The sequence below is a fragment of the Diplotaxodon limnothrissa genome, linkage group LG23 (genome assembly GCF_057381915.1).
Source record: "Diplotaxodon limnothrissa isolate DT_005_m linkage group LG23, D_limnothrissa_male_GT1.1, whole genome shotgun sequence".
In the NCBI taxonomy this organism is placed as follows: Eukaryota; Metazoa; Chordata; class Actinopteri; order Cichliformes; family Cichlidae; genus Diplotaxodon; species Diplotaxodon limnothrissa.
In genome coordinates this window covers 35068583-35086739 of record NC_140617.1, presented here as the reverse complement: position 1 = coordinate 35086739, position 18157 = coordinate 35068583, and the positions used below count along the sequence as shown (strand labels likewise).

Below are 18157 nucleotides of genomic sequence, written 5' to 3'. Positions count from 1 at the left end.
ATCTATTTACTCTAGCTTCCTGTCTTTATGCTTGGCTAAGCTAACACTCTCCTAGCTCTAGGTACTATTAATATCATGTTCTTGGGTAATACTCTGGACGATATAAACAAAGTGCATTTGAATAACAAAAATGCTGACATAACACACAAATACAGTTATATAAAATGTAAACTAGCATTGCGGTTCATGTTAATAGGAACAACAATAAAATATGCAGAAATTTAGAAAAATGTCACCTGTAATGGGCATTGCAGTATTTTTTGGCATAGTCAGTCCAGGTTCCGAACCTCTTGGGATAAAGGGCGTCAATTTGCATGAATAGCTGTAAAATACACAGACAGGTAAGGAGCCTTAACTACAATTTTTAATAAAACCATGGATTAATTCATAGAAATATCTGTGAGAGTGTTTATGTCTGTATGGGGGAAAGAGATAGAGAACTGAAGCAAACTGAAGAGAGTGTGTGATATCTCACTGTCTGATTTCTGAACGAATCTCTTTATAACGCCAATGATCTTCTCATTGCTTGCATAGTTTATCTTATCATACAGTTTCTTTCTAACAATCTTTATCTTTTTATTTAAAGAAATGAAGCATAAAAATGGGGGTTTTAGTACAGCTACACTGATGTGACTATGGAATCTATAAAAGTAGATGTAACTGTTGTGATATTGGTTTTTGAAGTCTTGAGTTGAGCATTTGGCTTCTGATGTGTTGTTTTTTTTTTTTTTTAAACCAGATGTCAAAAGAGAAGGAGTGGATGTAGCTGAGAATCCAAGGGCACTGCATCCTAGCGACTTGCTTTATGCTCTATTTTCTCCTACATGGGACTATAATTTACGAAAATGAACACTGATGTTTTAAAGAAGACTTGAAACTAGTGATTGAGATTATACACTACTTAGGAAAATGCTAACGGAGATTATAAACAAAGGGAAAAGTAACATAGCTTTCCCATAGACTTCTAAAACCTCAGACTGTTTAGGAGCCAGTAGAACTGCCTCCTGCTGGCCATTACAAAGAATGCAAATGTAGGACACATCTGCACTGCCTTTACTTTTTAGACACAGATCCTGCATCCACTTCTTTTACATAGTCTATGAAAATGACCAGTAGCTTATGAAGAATAATGCTAGCTAGTGTTAACAAGCTCGACTGTAGTACTATTTAACTGACATTAGTAGTTAAGCAAGGTGACCAGCTGCCGGGTCTAACTTTTAACTCTTATAAAGAAAAGTAAAGCAAACAAAGTCCCCTGATTTAGCATGTATGTATCCTTGAAACTGCTGGCTGTTTTAGTTCCCACCTTTTCGCTTTTGCACAAAGTAGCATGAGCTTTTTTTAGCTTTAAACAGAGACCTTACCAGAGCTCATGATTAGTCTACTGTCATGAAGTACATCTTCTCTGTAGCTTACCCAAGGTCCTGCTGTCCTTCGCCTAGTTTACCAGCGCTGCGTTGTGCAACTGTGTGGTTATTTGTGTCAGCACCATTTAACCAGGTCAAACCGCTGTGCAGTCTAACAAGGTGAAGAAAATGAAACGGATTTGAAATTTTAAGGATGTGGACACAGTCGACTTACTCCAATTAAACAGCTCCTGGCATAAAGATTTTCAAAAGATCTTTGCTTTGCTTGATGTCGCAAGACAAAAGACAAGCTGCTGCTGTCTGTCTTCAGTGGACGTATGTGACTGCAGGTAAAGAGCGTGTTTATATCACAGGTTGCAACAAAGCTCACAGAATATTCACGTGATGTGTATGTGTAAGTGTGTGTGCAAACATCAAGGCTGCTGTTTGAATGCACACCATCCCTGTCAGTTTTCCAGTATATGCAGCAATTTCTCAAGTAATGACAGTTAATCGTCAGCAGCTACACTGACGAGCCTTATTCTAAATTCAGCACTTGTTCACCGGGAGCTTTGCATCCCCCCTCACGCCACTGATATAATAGGTGGGAGGAATGAGGGCACATCATGAACGGTGCAGCATGCCCTGAGCTGTGTGCTAACTCGATGTCAGAGCCACAGTGAGTAATGATGGCAGTGAGGAGACTGGCACAGAGGCAGGGACAGGGCTTATCAGGTTTATGCTGTGGATGATAAAATGTTATATTCAGTTTCAGATTCTAGTGGCAGGGAGAAGGAAGGAGAGATGATATCTAAAAACTAACCTCACCACTGCAGGCGGGCAATGGCAAAGACAGGATAGCATGTGTCACGCACACACACGCCGAAGTCTATAACACACATGCGCGTGCACTTTTTCGATGATACACCTTCTCGAGATTACTTGCGAGTACTAACTTTACTTCGTTTTGGAATTAATTATCCGCCTGAATTTCATCAGTTAATTATCATGATCGGGTCTAGACAATAATTAAGTTTCCCTCAAAGCAACGTGGCAGTTAGATGACAGTGCGAGCCAAGCAGAGTCCCGCATAAATAGTTTAGCATATATTAGTTTAGCATATATTAGTCAGGAGGTTGATTATTAGCTCACTGATAATGAAGCTTCTATATATGAACTGCTAAATATTTATATATGAAGCCTCTTTGATAGGAATTTATTAGAAATAATGTTGGTAATCTTTTATATTATTTCTTCAACACATCAAATGAAAAATAAGCAATGAATTGATTCTACTAACGTACGTGTGTGTGTGTGTGTGTGTGTGTGTGTGTGTGTGTGTGTGTGTGTGTGTGTGTGTGTGTGAATGCTGACATGTCACTCTTTGAACCACAGAGATCGACCTCTTTTGTTGTTCAAAATCTAATATCAGCATCAGTAAGCGAACATGTTCCTTCATTAATGTAAACACACACACACACACACACACACACACACACACACACACACACACACACACACACACTGTAATTGAGTCAAATGTGTATTAATCCACAGCTGAAAATAGTCCCCCGTGATACTAACATTTCTTTTCCTTTTAAAACATAAAAACACATATTTATTATGTTTTTAAAAACATACAATGTGGAGTAAGCAAGTCTTAGCAATAACAAGTCAATGTAACAAATTTGGGGACTTTAACTGATAATTACTAATAAAATATTAACTAAAAAAATACTAATATGATGCAATACATTATTTATGTTGAAGATGGAGCAGTTTGGGGTTTTTTTAAAGTTGGGTAGAGGTTTCAATTTCTGACCGTCTCCTGTTTGGTTTGAGGTGGGTGGGTGTGGCTCAGCTGGAACATAGTGATGTCAGAAATTAAACTGCACCAATAGGCAGAGACCAACACACACACTCACAGCAAAGCAGATTATCTTTTTATTTTTTAAATTTGAACTGTATAAATAGTGTCTCTGAATGTTTAATATACTCTTCATCATTGATTTTTTTCAATTTTACAGACAGATGTTTTTCTGGGTCTTTAACCTCCTAGGACCTGGTGTCCACATATGTGGACATCACATTTTGGGACGTCTAGACCAAAATACTTAATTTTTCTCTACAAGGGCCTGATATGCACTCAAGAGGACATTATGCTGCCACTGTTCTATCAAAATTTGAAACAAATGTCCTCATATGTGGATCTCATCTTTCTCAAAAACAAAAATTAGGTTAAAAAAAATCTGGTAATTCTTTGTTTTTACATTATTTAGGTCCCAATCAGCCCAAATAGCAAAGAAAAATTAAAAATGCATGCCATGAAAGAGCTCGGGTCTTAGGCGGTGCCTCTTCTTAGTTTCTCCACTGTGGTGTTATTTAACATATCCTTTACATAAATGTGCAGAGCACTTTGGAAACCTGTTTAGAAGAAAAGACCTTAATAAATAAAGTTGTAATGTTTTTAATATGCAGCACAGACATTCGGGTGGGGAAAAAAAACTTAAATAAGATACACCGCAGGTTACGAATAATTATGGGGCCTCTGTGTATGTGCGTGGGTGGGTGCGTGTGGTTGTGTGTGCACTGAAGGAAACAGCTATCACAATTAGGCTGTTCTGTACGGTGTGCTAAAACAAATTATTCTTAAATGTTGCACTGAAATTGCAAAAAGGAAGGAAAAAAGGGGTAAAATCTTTACAGAAGATGATGAGAATTAGCTAATAAACACATGAACTTTCATCAATTATTCATTAAGCCAACATCATGACTATTTAAGCAACACAAACACAGTAAAAGCTAAGAGTTACTCTGCTCCCGAAGCTGCAGAAGATGACTGGAAGAATTGTGGGAAGTTTAAAATGCCTAAACACACAGCTGTATCGGAGTACAGCGGGCACACGGTGTTTGTTATTGATACTGTATTGTCTCTTCACATTGAGACGGTGAAAGGATTTTCTATTCACGACGTCTTCTTCATCTTCCTTAGCTGCAGTGATGGAATATGGCTGTAATCTACAGCTTCAATATAACATATATAAAAACGATATAATAAATCATTATGGAGAGGGGATTGGCTCAGCCGCTCTCCAAACACCATTGTCCTGTGAACAGCCCTTCTTATTGTCTTGAAATTCAATAGTCCCCCCCTCCTCCTGTGCGTTTCTTTTTATTACTTGTCTCATTTATTGCGGTGCAGTGTCTCTTCATATCGGGCTTTGTAAATGAAGTTTTTGCAACAAAGGTTATTGAAATAAGACCACGGGATCCTGGAGGATAAGTGACGCCGGAGAGAGTTAATTGGCTTTTTGAATGTCGGATCCGAGCGTAGCCTGCTCTAGAGCAAGTTACCATGGCGATCTACCTGCGCTGCACAGTGGAGCACCGTTGTGAGCAGCTAGAGCTGAGCCCCGAGCTGGCCTGCTAATCTCTCCTCACAAGTGTGGGCTCAGGATTCCTTTATAAAAATCCATCTGTTCCAAATCTACCGAATGCAGCCTTCTCTATTTAGCCACACTGCTCCCTCCTCTTCAGCTCTGTGTTTAATTTTTCATTAAAAATTCAAAGCAGGGTTTGAAGGAACTTTGAATCTGCCGTGTCATTTGGTGAGAAAACAAAACAGCTTACTCCAGTTAAATTTGTATCCTTTCCCCCTGAGGCGTCATTAAATTACCATTTAATCAAGTTTTATTACCTCCTCAGGTCGACCCAGAGCAGGGGTACCGGTGAGCAGGATGGCGCGCTTGGCGCTCTGAATGAGAGGAACGAGAATCTTCGTCCGCGCTGCGTTCCTGGATTTGAGATAATGCGACTCGTCCACCACCACCACGGCAAACCTTTGCCCGCTCAGTGCCTCCACCAGGGGGCGTGCATCTGTGGTGAGTAGGCCATAGCCCAGGACCGTCACTTTACTGCTACCAATGCCACTGAAAGGATAACAGCATACACATAAAAGACCAATAAAAAGAGTCACTTCTTTTAATGGTTTTCGTTAAACCAGTAGTGTGAAACCAATACAATAATGGGAGACAGAGATAGCTAACAATAGCCAAAGTAAAACGGGTAAAACCAGTGAACTTTAGATTCAAAATGAATAATGTGTTTATTACAATGTGTATCTGTAAACTACCTGCGATTGTGACACAAGAAACAAGAATATTATCAGGTTTCTATGGTTACAGTGAAACTAGTAACTCTGTGCTTGGTGTTTGTGCTTTTTCAATGATTACTGTGTAACTGTTTTATTGACAATAAGCCTCATAAAAAGACCAAAACCAACAGTCTGTTATACCATCTCATTGCTTAGAAATAGCCCAGAATTTATCCTTTTTAAAAAATGTTTTTTATAAAAAAAGTTTATTTAAAGAAATGCTCCAAAATCTTAGTAACTGACTTTTTGTATATGTGGAGGGGCTAAAGGCTAACTAACAACTGACTGTACATTGTAGCCTCTAAAAGCTAATGAAAGCTTTAGACGTTAAGCTTGGGCCACATGATCTAAATTGTATTTAGTTAAAGATTTCCTCAAGTAGCTTCAAATGAAAGAGCTACAAAGTAAGAGCCAAAGATACATTTAGCATTTATATTGGAGCGTCAAACATTTGAGGATTAGTATCCAAATATTTTACTTAAGTGTTATATATAAGATTGTGTCCAATTATTAGCACGACAGGTTTAAATCAAAGGTGTTGTAGCACCTGTCAAGAGTATTTCTGTATGGATTAGATATGATTTCTGAGCCTTCCTCTCAAACCTACTGCATCCATAAGTGAAAGTAATTCTACAATGAAAAATAACAGACACGTAGTTTTTTAAGGCTTTAAAGTTTTGCAACTGTTTAGCCACAATATAATGTGTGTAAAAAACACACGTGTCACTCATTGTTTTTAGCTGTATGGTACAAATAAAATATGATGTTTTTGACCTTGGGTACACCAACAGTACTTAGAGTATTAATTTATTTATCTAGTGCCAATTTATGGGTGATTTTCATGGAGTTTGTTGGCGATGAGTATATCACTGTAGCTTTTGAAGAAGCCCCCTTTAAAAGTAGTAAACGTGTAGTTTACAGCTTACAGTCAGGATTGTATACACACTCGACACCTGCTTAAATGTTCGGATGTTATTGACTTGGCAACTGAGCCCTTAAGGTAAAGCAAACCAAGCTGTTTAAAAGAGCCTATGGACTTAAATACGTGTCAAGACACACACACACACACACACACACACACACACACACACACACAAACCTTTCATCCGTCTCCTTTTTTACGGCTTCATAGCAATTTCTATATTTTTCAGCTATGGTATGTGCAGCTCTGACACGGGTACACAGGCACAGATAAACAAACAAACAAACAAACACACAGGCGACATTCAGCTGCATGAAACTCAATAATGATCTCTGAGAAATCAAAAACATTTCCAGCATCTGTCAAGCTTTAATTCTTTGACTTCGCCACACACGCAGGCGCTCACAGACACACATTTCCAAGCTGAAATAAACCTAAGGTGCCATTCATGTTCTACAAAGGCACAAGTGAGTCAAAATACCGAGAGGAGGTGCTGCATAATTTTTTCTTGCCTCCTCGTTCAGTCATTAACACATCCAGTTCAAGGACACGTTTTCCCCAGAAGGCTTTCACAACCTCTTTGCACCTCATCTGTGATGCTGGGAGTGTCCCCCCCCATCTAATCCAAGTCACAACTATAGAAAGTTTATGTCATTCAAAAATTAGAAAGTATAAGCTTAAAAACACTACAAAAGACCAAGGATAAAGGAGGACTAGAACTGCCTAACTTTCAGCACTACTTCTTAGCCAACAGGCTTCAGTTTATCTCAGGATGGCTAAAACACACCCTCTTAGATGAACCTTGGCTAGATGTAGAACAAGCACTCTGCAATAATCTAGAGATCTCAGACCTACCATTTATCAGCTCAAACATCCAACGACATGAATGCTTTAAAAGCATCAACATCAGCTCTTCTCTGACAGCATGGTGGGAGTTTCTAAAATTGACGGCGTCTTCATTAATCCCATGCAAACGTACACCTATCTGGAACAACCCTGACATATTACAAAACAATAATATGATAAACTTTTCAGATTGGAGTGATAAAGGAATCAAATATTTAGAACATATACTAGAAGGAACAGAATTTATTTCATTTGACGGACTAGTTACACAATATGGGATCAACAAGAAAAGATTTTTAGAATATCAACAAATTAAATCCATAGTAAAAAAGAAATTTAAACCGGGTCAAGTTGAACTACAAACACCACCAAGTGTGGTTCAATTTCTTACTCTTAAACCCCCCAAATTACTATCCAAAATATACAGAATGCTTTCTAAAACAGATGAATCAATATCACTTCCTATTGCAAAATGGGAAGCGGATTTATCAGTTAACTTAGACCAAAACTTCTGGTCTCAGATTTGCTTAAAAACCTTTCATCTAATTAGAAATCCCAGTCTTCAATTAATTCAATACAAAATATTACATAGAGTGCACTGTACAGGTCATCGGATGTTCAAGATGGGCTTTACGTCTACCAACAACTGCTCACACTGCCAAACCAATTCACCGGACAATTATATCCACGCTCTTTGGTTCTGTCCACCAGTTCAGACGTTTTGGCGCGAGATATGTGAAGACTTATCGAAGTGTCTGAAATGTAACATTCCAACTTCCCCCTTAGTGTGTTTGTTGGGCAGCTTAGATAATGTCACTTCAGAAAAGAATATCGCCCATATGGTTTTCACTGCCCTATGCATAGCCAAGAAAACAGTCCTCATGAACTGGAAAAATAAAAATAATCTTAATTCTAACCAATATAGAAATTATCTATTAGATTACATTAGTCTTGATACAGCCTCTGCCACCACATCAGATCAATTGCTCTGGGCTCCTTTGATCAGCTCCATCACCTAGTGGGGGTGGGGGGTCATAGTTTGGTCCCGCCTTCACTGTTGTGATTGGTGTGGGGGTAGGGACAGGCTTAGGGCGTCGGGGGGTTCCCCGGAGGCATCTTCCTTGGGGGGCTCAACCCGGGGTAGCGGTCATGTCCGGTTAGGGGCTCTGTTGGCTCTCAGGTGACTGTTTCCTCGCGGCTGCGTGCAGCGGGGCTAGGGGAGGGTCTGTGCTGACGGACGTGGGTTACTGACCTGGTAGCCTGGCTGCCCCTGGGTGGGTCCGGGATGGGTGTGAGGTTCTGGGGGCGCTCCGTCTCTGGGCTGGGACCCGGACCGGGCCTCGGGGGCTTGGGTCCTGGTTGGTGTGTTGCCGGGGTTGTGGGCGGGTGGGTGCATGGGGGCCCAGCCCTGGAGCAGGGTGCCGCCGGTGCGTCGAGCCACCTGGGGGGCTCTTCAACTGGTGGGGGAGATTGTCACATCTTGCAGGAGCTTTCCTCTCCTCAGGAGCTGCCTCTGCAGGAGGGGGAGATACAGGAGAGGTGGAGGAAGATCTCAGCCTGGGCGTTTATTGTCTTATGTAGTCTGGAAGATGAGTGGATGGTGGGGTGGGTGCAGTTTTCTCTGTGGTGGGGTTGGGTGGACTGTCCCGGGCTCTGTGGGGCCGGGCGGCGCTGCTGCACTGGGCCCGGTCTGGATGGGCCTGGGCCCCCTTTCCCTGGCGGGTCGCGGAGTATGGGGGTGCCTACTGGGGTCAGCGGGGGAGCTGGCCCCAGGGAGGGGTCACTTGCCCCTCCCTTCCTTCCCTCCCCATCTCCAGCTGCCTCCCTCTTCCCGCTCCACCACAACCACCCACACATGCAGGGCCTTGGAGTAGGGGTATGTCACCAGGGTGCAGAGGAGGCTACCCCCCCCCCTCTGTCCCCTTCTGGCTGCCTCTGCCTCAATTTTATCCCACAACTTAGACATTCACATTACTCACACTCTCATTACACATACATATAGGATCTTGGGGGTGGGCACGATACACGGAGTCCAAAGTACTATCAGGGTGTACACCCCACCCCTGGCATCGTTGCCCACCTCTCAATTTTAAATACACGTAGACATTGAGGGCTAGCAGGAGGGACCATGCGCTTACCTGCTGCTCTCTGGCAGGTAGCTCCAAGCCCTCCTGGGTTTTAAATGCACCTTAGAACACACATGCATCAACATTACAATGAGCGGGTGGAGGGAGGTTTGGAGTCTTCTCTCACCCCCATTCTCTGCGACCTGCTGGAGCAGGGGGGCTAGGACTAGGAGGAGGAGTTGGCCGTCCGACTGCGGTCTGGAGTGTGGAGCCTTCCTGCTGCTGCGGAGTCGGGGCGGTCTGCCTCCCCCCACCGCAGGGAAAAGGGAAACACCACCTGGGTCTGGGTGCAGTTCCCCCCTCCAGGGGCGGGGGCACCTAGACCCGGTTTGTAGAGTACGCTTGGGGAGTGTGATCGTGTGTACAACGTCTCTTTATGTCTGTCTCCACGTTGGTTGAGTGTGGAGTAAGTGCATATGAGAGCATGAGGGTGGGAATGGATGTTTGTATCTGTGTGTGCCTGTATGTCTGTGTCTATATGTCAGGTTGGGTGTCAGGCGCCACCTCTCTGGGGACATCTCAGGCCCTCCAAGGTTTGGAGGCCTATCTCCCCCTACCACCACTTCCCCTGCCAGTGGCGGACCCCCTCAGACATCGGTGCGTTGGTGGTTCTTTGTGTCCGGGGATGGGCGTCCAGGTACACACCGGCTCACTCCTTGGCGGCCGCTTATCGGGGCCTGGAGCCTGGGGCTCGCTCGGGCCACTTCGGAGGTGGGGTGCCCCCGGCCTCTCGGCCTGGGGCTCGGTCACTCAGGCGCAGCTGGCTGCCGGCGGAGCTCACGGGCGCGTCACTGCAACTCCCCCTGGCTTCTGCTCCGCGGCTGCTGAGTGAGCCCTCATCTGGGACTCTCCTCAGCTCTTTCCGGGACAGTGGCGCAGCTGCCCCTCTGTTGGTCTTCCTTGGTCTCTTGTGTTCTGGGGGCCTCTGGATGTCTGGAGTTTTGATCTCCTCCACACCTGCTTCACGCCCTGGAGGACGGGGCTGTGGCCCCCCCACACCCTCTAGCAGATTATTACATGAAGGAACCTTTTAAAAAACAAAAAACAAGCGCGTCCATGCTCACAGGTGTACACACGGGTGATCACACCCACAAACTACACCCTTTTTGGCTCCTACCTCAAAGCACACTGTGTTCTGTTGATCTTATGTGCTGCACAATAATGTTTAACATTTAGTATTTACTGTCATATTCCCATATATCATTGTGATGTTGTTTATTCTATTACTCTTGTTCTCTTCTGCTTGCTTTCTTTTTTCTTTCTCAGCAGGTGATCCAGGTGATTGATATATGCATTTTTTTTTCTCTGCCCGTTCTGTTGGTTTTTGTCTTTTGCCCTTCTCCCCCGTCCCTCTTCTCAGCTGTTTCTCTTTCCCTCTTTCTTTCTCCCCTTCTTTCCCCCAGTCAAGTCTGTCCCGTATTCAGTAAGTGAAAATAAAATAAACAATAAAAGGTGAATCAAATGGACCATTACGGCAAGGCTGGGATGGTCAGTTTGGTAAAGTAAATCCGTTGGGCATCTTTCTTTGCCTTTAGACAACAATTCTGATGGCAAAAGAGCCAAACGGGACAGGCAAAAAAAAAAAAAAAAAAAAATTAGAAAGAAAAAAAAACTAGGGGAAAGTTGAGAAGATGAAAAAGTAGATGTTTTCTAAGCTTATATGCAACATTAATCCACAATACAGAAACCTGAATCAGTGCAAACAAAATGAAGCACGTTCCAGCACCAGCATTTTTCCTTCCTGCGTGGGAAAAAATAAATAAATAAAATAAATTCAGCTCTTGTTCAATATCGCAGACGTCGCCTTGACATGATTTGTCTGTCAGTGCTGTCAAACATCGGCCCCTGCTGGCTCTTGACACCAGGGGACACTTTGAGATTAATTTATCGTGCCCAGCTTTGCCGTCTATCACGCTGCCTCCGCTTCACACAGTGTGACCGTGAACGTTCGCGCTTTTATTACGTCTTTTTAGAGTAAATGATTAGCAGAGGGCCGGAGAGAAGAAGTCGTAACAAGAGATGTTAGATGCTGCTGTGCAGCTTACTGTAAGGGCAACGACGCTTTAAATTCAAGTAATGGCTGCCGCCGTCCACTCGCACAATATTTTGCATGGATATTATGAGTACTGAAGAGACCCTGAGTGAGCTTCTACACAGGAAAACCAAAGTTATCGGTGGAAACATGATTAGTTTACCATTAAATGTATTAGCAGCAGACATTCTTTTTTTGGGGGGTTTGAAACCAGAGAATTGATAATAAATTATATTCTATAAAATCAAACTACAAGTCTTTCTTTTAGAGTTACTTACATGTGTTAAAAAAGGAAGGAAACAGCTGCCCAAAATTCCTGTGTATGTTCTATCAAAGGATTATCAGCTGAAGCTGAACTAAAGTCAGGCCGTACCTTCATGCAGTACCACTTTGTGCCACAGCATGGTGTATTGAGTCAATATATTTAACCAGTCAAGCGTGATGTTTGCTTATAAATGTATTGTGCAATTTAATTTAAAAAAACAAACAAAACTCACACTGATGGTGTTGAAGTCAAGAACTCACAAATTCTCATGTATCAAATATGATACACTTGGCGTTACAGGGTTCAAAAACAGTACCTTTAAGTACCTTTATGTGATTTTTAAGCCAGTATCGAGCTTCCCTTCTGCAACGCTCTGTAAACGAGACAGCATCGAATAATGTGCACGCTAAGTCACACCACAAAACAAACAAAAAATTAATAATTCACCATCTATCCAGAATTTCACAACCACGGCAGCAGTAATGTGCAGTTTGATGCTACAAACCGCTGCTTTAATAATAAGCCGTTAAGCTACTGTAGTCTTTGTCATTGTGACAATATTAGCCTTTGATTTGGAGTAGAACAAATTGCTTATTCTATATTTAGGAGATCATTCAACTTGATCTTAAAAATACATTTTAATAAGGACCTGCTCCACCTGTTGAGCGCTATTTGTGAACAGTTGGGAGCATTTAAGAATTAAGAGAGAGAGATCAGCCTTCAGGATGTGGTGGAGACCAAAAATAGACAGAAACTCAATTTGATTTCTAGTTTTGCTGTTAAATGTAAACAAGCAGCTATTGTGTTTAGAGCTTTAGTTTAATAAAACAGTCAAACCAGCTTTAAGAACGTCAGAAGAGTCAAAACCAAAATTTAGTCCCAGTAAAACCAGACACTAAGAGGCTGACATGAGTATGGAGGTGATTTTTAGGGATGAAGGTCAAACGGGGTAATGTGGTGCGATGACCTACATGGTGTGGCTCTTGTTCTCCACCAAATTGATGTCTCCAGGCTGCAGCTCGGGGATCCACCTCTCCAGCTCTTCGATCCAGGGGTACTTGAGGGACGAGGGCACCACCACCAGGAGGGGCCACTCCTGCCTGAAGGTGTACGCCACTGCGATGGCCTGCACGGTCTTCCCGAGACCCATCTGGGCCCACCAAACAACAACACATGGTGAATGGGGAGAAAAACAAGTCAATTGTGCACTGACTCTGTGGCAAATTGCATATGACGGCTGAGCTGATGTGAGGCCCAAGAGTAATAAGGTCTCAGAATGATTCTAGTGTCAAAACCGATTAAGCACGTGGGAGTGCAGCAGAGGGCTGACAAATTAATTTGGAAGGCATGCAGCAAACTCTCAGGTTCTTTTTTTTGGAAAATAGATTTCCTGAGCCAGCGTTGTGTGTGCTTACCTCATCGGCAATCATACATCTGTAAAACAAAAGGAAAAACTTTATCAGACAGGTTTCACACTTTGTAGAGAAGGTAATGGCTTCTATATATGACAGACGTTATAGTTTACATATAAAGACATCAGGTCCTCCAACTAGAGAGAATCATTACAGAAGCCTTAATAACCTGCAGTCACACCCCAACGTCTCAGACTTTTGTGGGTCATGTACACAAAGTAAAAGTTAACATAAACCAACAGCAAGGATTTCTGGACATACAACAAAACTAAAACTACTAATGTACGTCTGCAGGACTTCTTGCTATTCAATATTTATGTTGTTGTTTCTGTTGAGTTTGAGATACTGCATCTAATGCAGCAGAGTACCTTTGCAGACCACAATGTTTATGTATTTGGGTTCATTCAGTTCCTAAAAACAACAAAAAAAAACCCTCGCTGACTGCTGTAGAAGCCGGTGTTTCACTCTCTGTCTCGTAGGCAGCAACAAATTTAATTCAGGTCAATTCATTGGGGAGAACTTGAGCATTTTTATTTCTATTGAGTAGTGTTATTTGGGATTTATGGTCCCGCATTGGTGCCTGTTTGTCTAACTCTTTGGCTATGCGGGGACAGGGACTGTGGGAATTCAACCAACAGTCCTTCAAAAAGCCAACGGATATGACGATACACGTAAGTAGAATTCTGATTGGTTGAAGAGTTGACTTGAAGAGGAAAATGAGTCATGGAGCATACCCCAAAGGAGAAGAAGCAAGCTCTATACTGTAAGTATATAAATAATAGAAGCCATCAGATCAGTATTTTTTGGTAAAAATGTTGGTATACACCCGCCCCCAACAATATATGGCAAAGTCCCCGACGAATACGGGCACATTATTACTGTAGCACAAATACAACATACGTGATTCATTCCTATATTTTTGCCATCTACTTTACAGTGTAGTACTCACACAGTGTGCGTGAAAATAAGTGCAATGTAAGAGGAAAGCTTTAAAATGTAACCGTTAACATTTAAATGCATTTAAAAAAATTATACTTCTTTTCCAAACATGAGTGTTACACTACAATCATGGAAGAGCTTTTGGCTCGGTACATTCTCGGGGAGAATGCAGCATTATGACTAACAAGAGCTGAAAAAAATAATCAATTAATCCCATTAGTCAGTCTACGGAAAATGGGCAGCTGCTATGACAATGAATTAATCATTTAATTATCAATCAAAAATAGCTGATTTACTGGTTGCTTATCATTAGGGTCCTAATGTTGTTTACATCTGAAATCCAAGCTTTTTATGGAGGGGGAGATGAGCCATGACTGAACCTATGAACGCTCACCTAACGTGGCTCTCTCATATGACATTGTTTAGCAACCGAACTATGTTATGGATTAACAGATATATCTGCCAAATACCTGTAATCGGTCATTATTACCCCTGATGTGGTTAGCTGGGATTAGTTGATATTTACTGTCACATCAATTCTGATGACTAAATGGAAAAAATAATGAGTTGAAGAGTTAGTAAGTAGATTTTATTTATTTAGGACATTTGTAAAATCCTAAAATTCAAATGACACACATTCACATTACATACATAAATATCAAAGAAACAACCTATTGCAGAGATCAGCAAAAAAAAAGGTCATAAAGAAAGTCGCAGCTGAGGTTTGTCTGAGGTCACTTGGGAGGTCATCCCAGAGTCTTGGTGCAACACCAGCAAAGGCACGACTCTCTTTTGAAATAAGCTTTGACCACCTGGTGGGGAAGAGTGATGGGGAAGCAGACTTCAACGATCTCCAGGGAGTGTAACACAAGACCATTTAAGGCTTTAAACACAAACAGCGCTGCTTTATGCTCCGTCCTGTAATGCACGGGAAGCCGATGCAAGGCTGTCAATGCTGGAGTAATGTAAGCTCTCTTTTTTGTCCCAGTCAATTATCTTACTAAGGCTCTTTGAATTATAAGTTAGCTAGAGATGACTAACTCTAGTACACAGTGCGTTACAGTAGTCCAGTCTAGGTGTACTAAAAGATTGCATAGCCTTTGACAACTCTGTCGACAGCATTTATTAGTTTGTCAAGTTTCAAATTTGTGTCAAAGAAAAAATGCTGCTGAAAACGGTATAGAGTACTGAGTATTTCCTAGTTTAAATTCAGGTATTGTGATAACTTTTTCTGGAAGTATTTTGCATTTAGGACAAACGATGTTAACCGAGAAGAAATCACATGCAATGAGTTCTGCAGACTTACTCAACTGACTGAAAACACACCACAAACTGATGATTCGTGTGTGAAGGCCAAGAAAAGCGATGACTGCCAACATTAATTGTCCAACGACTCACACAGCCATAAAAGCGAGCCAGCGCACGTCAGCGCACCCATCCAGCTCACAAACACGCGCCGAAATCACCAACGCAATCACCAGAACGCATCTCCGCTAAAACACAGCGAGTAATGAAGGCTTTGGGAAAATAGTCAGTAAGAAAGACTTTTAGGAGATGCACTCAGGCCATCACAGTGTAAAGAATAATAGTGACAAATAATTGTGATAATCACGTTGATCATAACTGTGCAGCCCTGCTTACTATCTAGTCTTCCATTCATGCCGCACATTGTAAGGTACAATGAGAGCGCGACACAGTCCTTGGCTCAAGTTGTCGCTGTGGAAAAAGTGCAACTAGATCAACCTCTGGTTCTCCCTGCCCAGTGGGTTTGGGCCCATTGTCGTGACCTTGCCTATTCATAAATGCTTCCAACATCATGTCAGAGCAAACAGTGCGACGGAGCGGCTCTGAATGCCTCAGACACCGTCTCTCATTATTATTTCTCCTCCTCCCTCTCTTCCTCTCCCCATCTCCGCCCCATTTCTCTCTTTCAGCTGAGGAACATGATTAATGTGCACCTTGCCACTGGTGGTTTTTCTAATTGCCAGCACACCGGCCCAGTCAGCGCAATGCACACACACACACACACACACACACACACACACACACACACACACACACACAGTGTCACACCAAGCGTCTGTGAAAAATGCACACAATAGACATGCAAAAATACACACCAGACACACACACGAACAAAAAGAAGCGAACACATATATGGATACAGTATATGTGCTCGCGCATCCAGCCGCCCACACACACACGCACACACACACACAGGAGAGGCAGTGCAGCTGGGGCAGGTGCTTGCCATTTCTCAACACATTAATCATCCTCCTTTAAATAACCTGAGTGTCGTCTTGACGGTTTGAGACTGCGAGCATGCTGCAGTGCTGTTGCCTGACGACGGCACGCTCTCCGTCACAGCACCTTTCTAATGTTATCTCTGAAACCCACAAGCCCCAAAGTGTCAGGAAACGGGCTCCGGTGCCTCCCAAGCTGGCAGTGATGATTTGATGACTTTGACCTCTGCGCGGTGAGGCACGGTGCGGGCTCGGCGTGTAACCCCAATCTTCCAAAGCCCCGTTAAGGCTCTCTTCTGAGGACTGGACCTGTGCTGCTCTCTGGTCAGTGGAGAAAACTGCTCACGAGGTTAGACGCTGGATAAAAAGCTGACTTAAAGGGTGCTTCAGAATGGGATCACTCTGATTGCGCACACAGTTACGGGCTCATAGTGCAGTCTTGCTCTATAGTGTGAATCAAAACAAAGCAGGAAATGTTGAAGCAGGTTCTCACATGTTTTGATAGCATCTATGCCTTGAAAAAGGATATTATAAACCTTAGTTAAACAAAGAAATGTTCAGCTTTTGCTCCCGGCTTTTTTGTGCTCACAAAAAACTGTCAGAAAGCCCTTTTAGTTCTCTTCTTTCCCCACAAGGGAGAAAAATCTAATTACAAAAAAACAAAGCTAGTGTTTCCCAAAGTAATCATAATGTTTTGCTGTTTTTATTGTAGATTTTTAATATCACTACACCTCTGCTGAACTATGGTTTTTATATTCTGTTTTCAGCCACTTCCAGAAAGAAAGGAAGAAGCAGCAGACAGAAAAATAATCACATTTAAAACAGCAATGACCTCTAAAGATGCCGTTCTTCAGGAGCTCTGATTACAGATAATAGTTTCTGTTCATCATATAAAAACAGCAAGGACTGAAAGAATACTGTGCAGCATTTGAGAAGAAATAACATGATTTTCTTGTTGAAATTGAAAGGTTGCTCATTTCCGGATGTCCAGAGGTTTTGCTGCTACATTCTTATTATTGAGGATGTAAGAATCCTGCACGGCAGAAAAAGCCTCCTTCTGCTAACCAGACTCAAAGTGAGGGTCTGACCTTTGGCCAGGCAGTCACCCCCACCACCGCAATCAAATGACCTCGGTCCTCTTTTATTGAGTGATGAAAGAAATCTTAGTTTCATCCATGATTCAGGTTTAAAATGCATAAACAAATCAGCTCAGTTATCAGTACTGGCATTTTCCATTTCAGATAACTTGCACAATTACCGTCATCAAAAGTATAGTCAGTCAGCCATTTTTAGCCTGAAGTTGTTCAAAAACGCAGCAGCCAAACTTTCTTGCTGCTACCAAGAAGCGAGCCCATGGCTGTGCTGTACTGGCAGTTTTGTCGTTGCTTTTAAAACACGGCACGAGCTGTCGCCAGGACCAAACTGGATGGAGCATTTTCATTCCTCGGCCCTAAACTGTTGAACAGTTTGGGATCCGCAATTAGACTTTTCACTCTCTTGATGTTTTTTAAACCTCTGTTCTTCTCCTCAGTCTCCTAATGATCGTCATGGAGCCGTTCCTGACTCTGTATATTGTGCTCATTTCAATAAACACCTTTCTCCTTATTTATAGTGTTTTAAATCACATGTGTCTAATCTCACTGTAAATCCCTTTGGTTAGAGCAGCTCTTGCTTTTAAACGCACGCTATAAATAAAAGACTTGATTTCATAACTGCTAGCTAAAGTTAGCCAACTTTCATCTGCTGACGCTTTAATGTTTACATATGTGCTATGGCCAATGCTAGCTTTTGCCACACATTTACATTCTCTTCATTTCAGGACAAAATATCACAGCTGAATGATGTTCACAAACTGATATCGGGTCATGTGAAG

The 18157-nt window shown here is 42.3% G+C and overlaps 1 protein-coding gene across 1 annotated transcript in view; it reads right to left on the bottom strand.

Annotated features, from left to right (window-relative positions):
• zranb3 (zinc finger, RAN-binding domain containing 3) overlaps window positions 1-18157 on the bottom strand; it is a 142367-nt gene that overhangs the window by 113942 nt on the left and 10268 nt on the right. Inside the window, exons 3-6 of the mRNA XM_085347655.1 lie at window positions 13106-13124; window positions 12662-12840; window positions 5044-5275; window positions 237-322 (exon numbers count right to left, since the gene is read on the bottom strand). Coding sequence (XP_085203781.1) covers window positions 237-322; window positions 5044-5275; window positions 12662-12840; window positions 13106-13124 — 516 coding nt within the window. The remainder of the gene's footprint in view (window positions 1-236; window positions 323-5043; window positions 5276-12661; window positions 12841-13105; window positions 13125-18157) is intronic.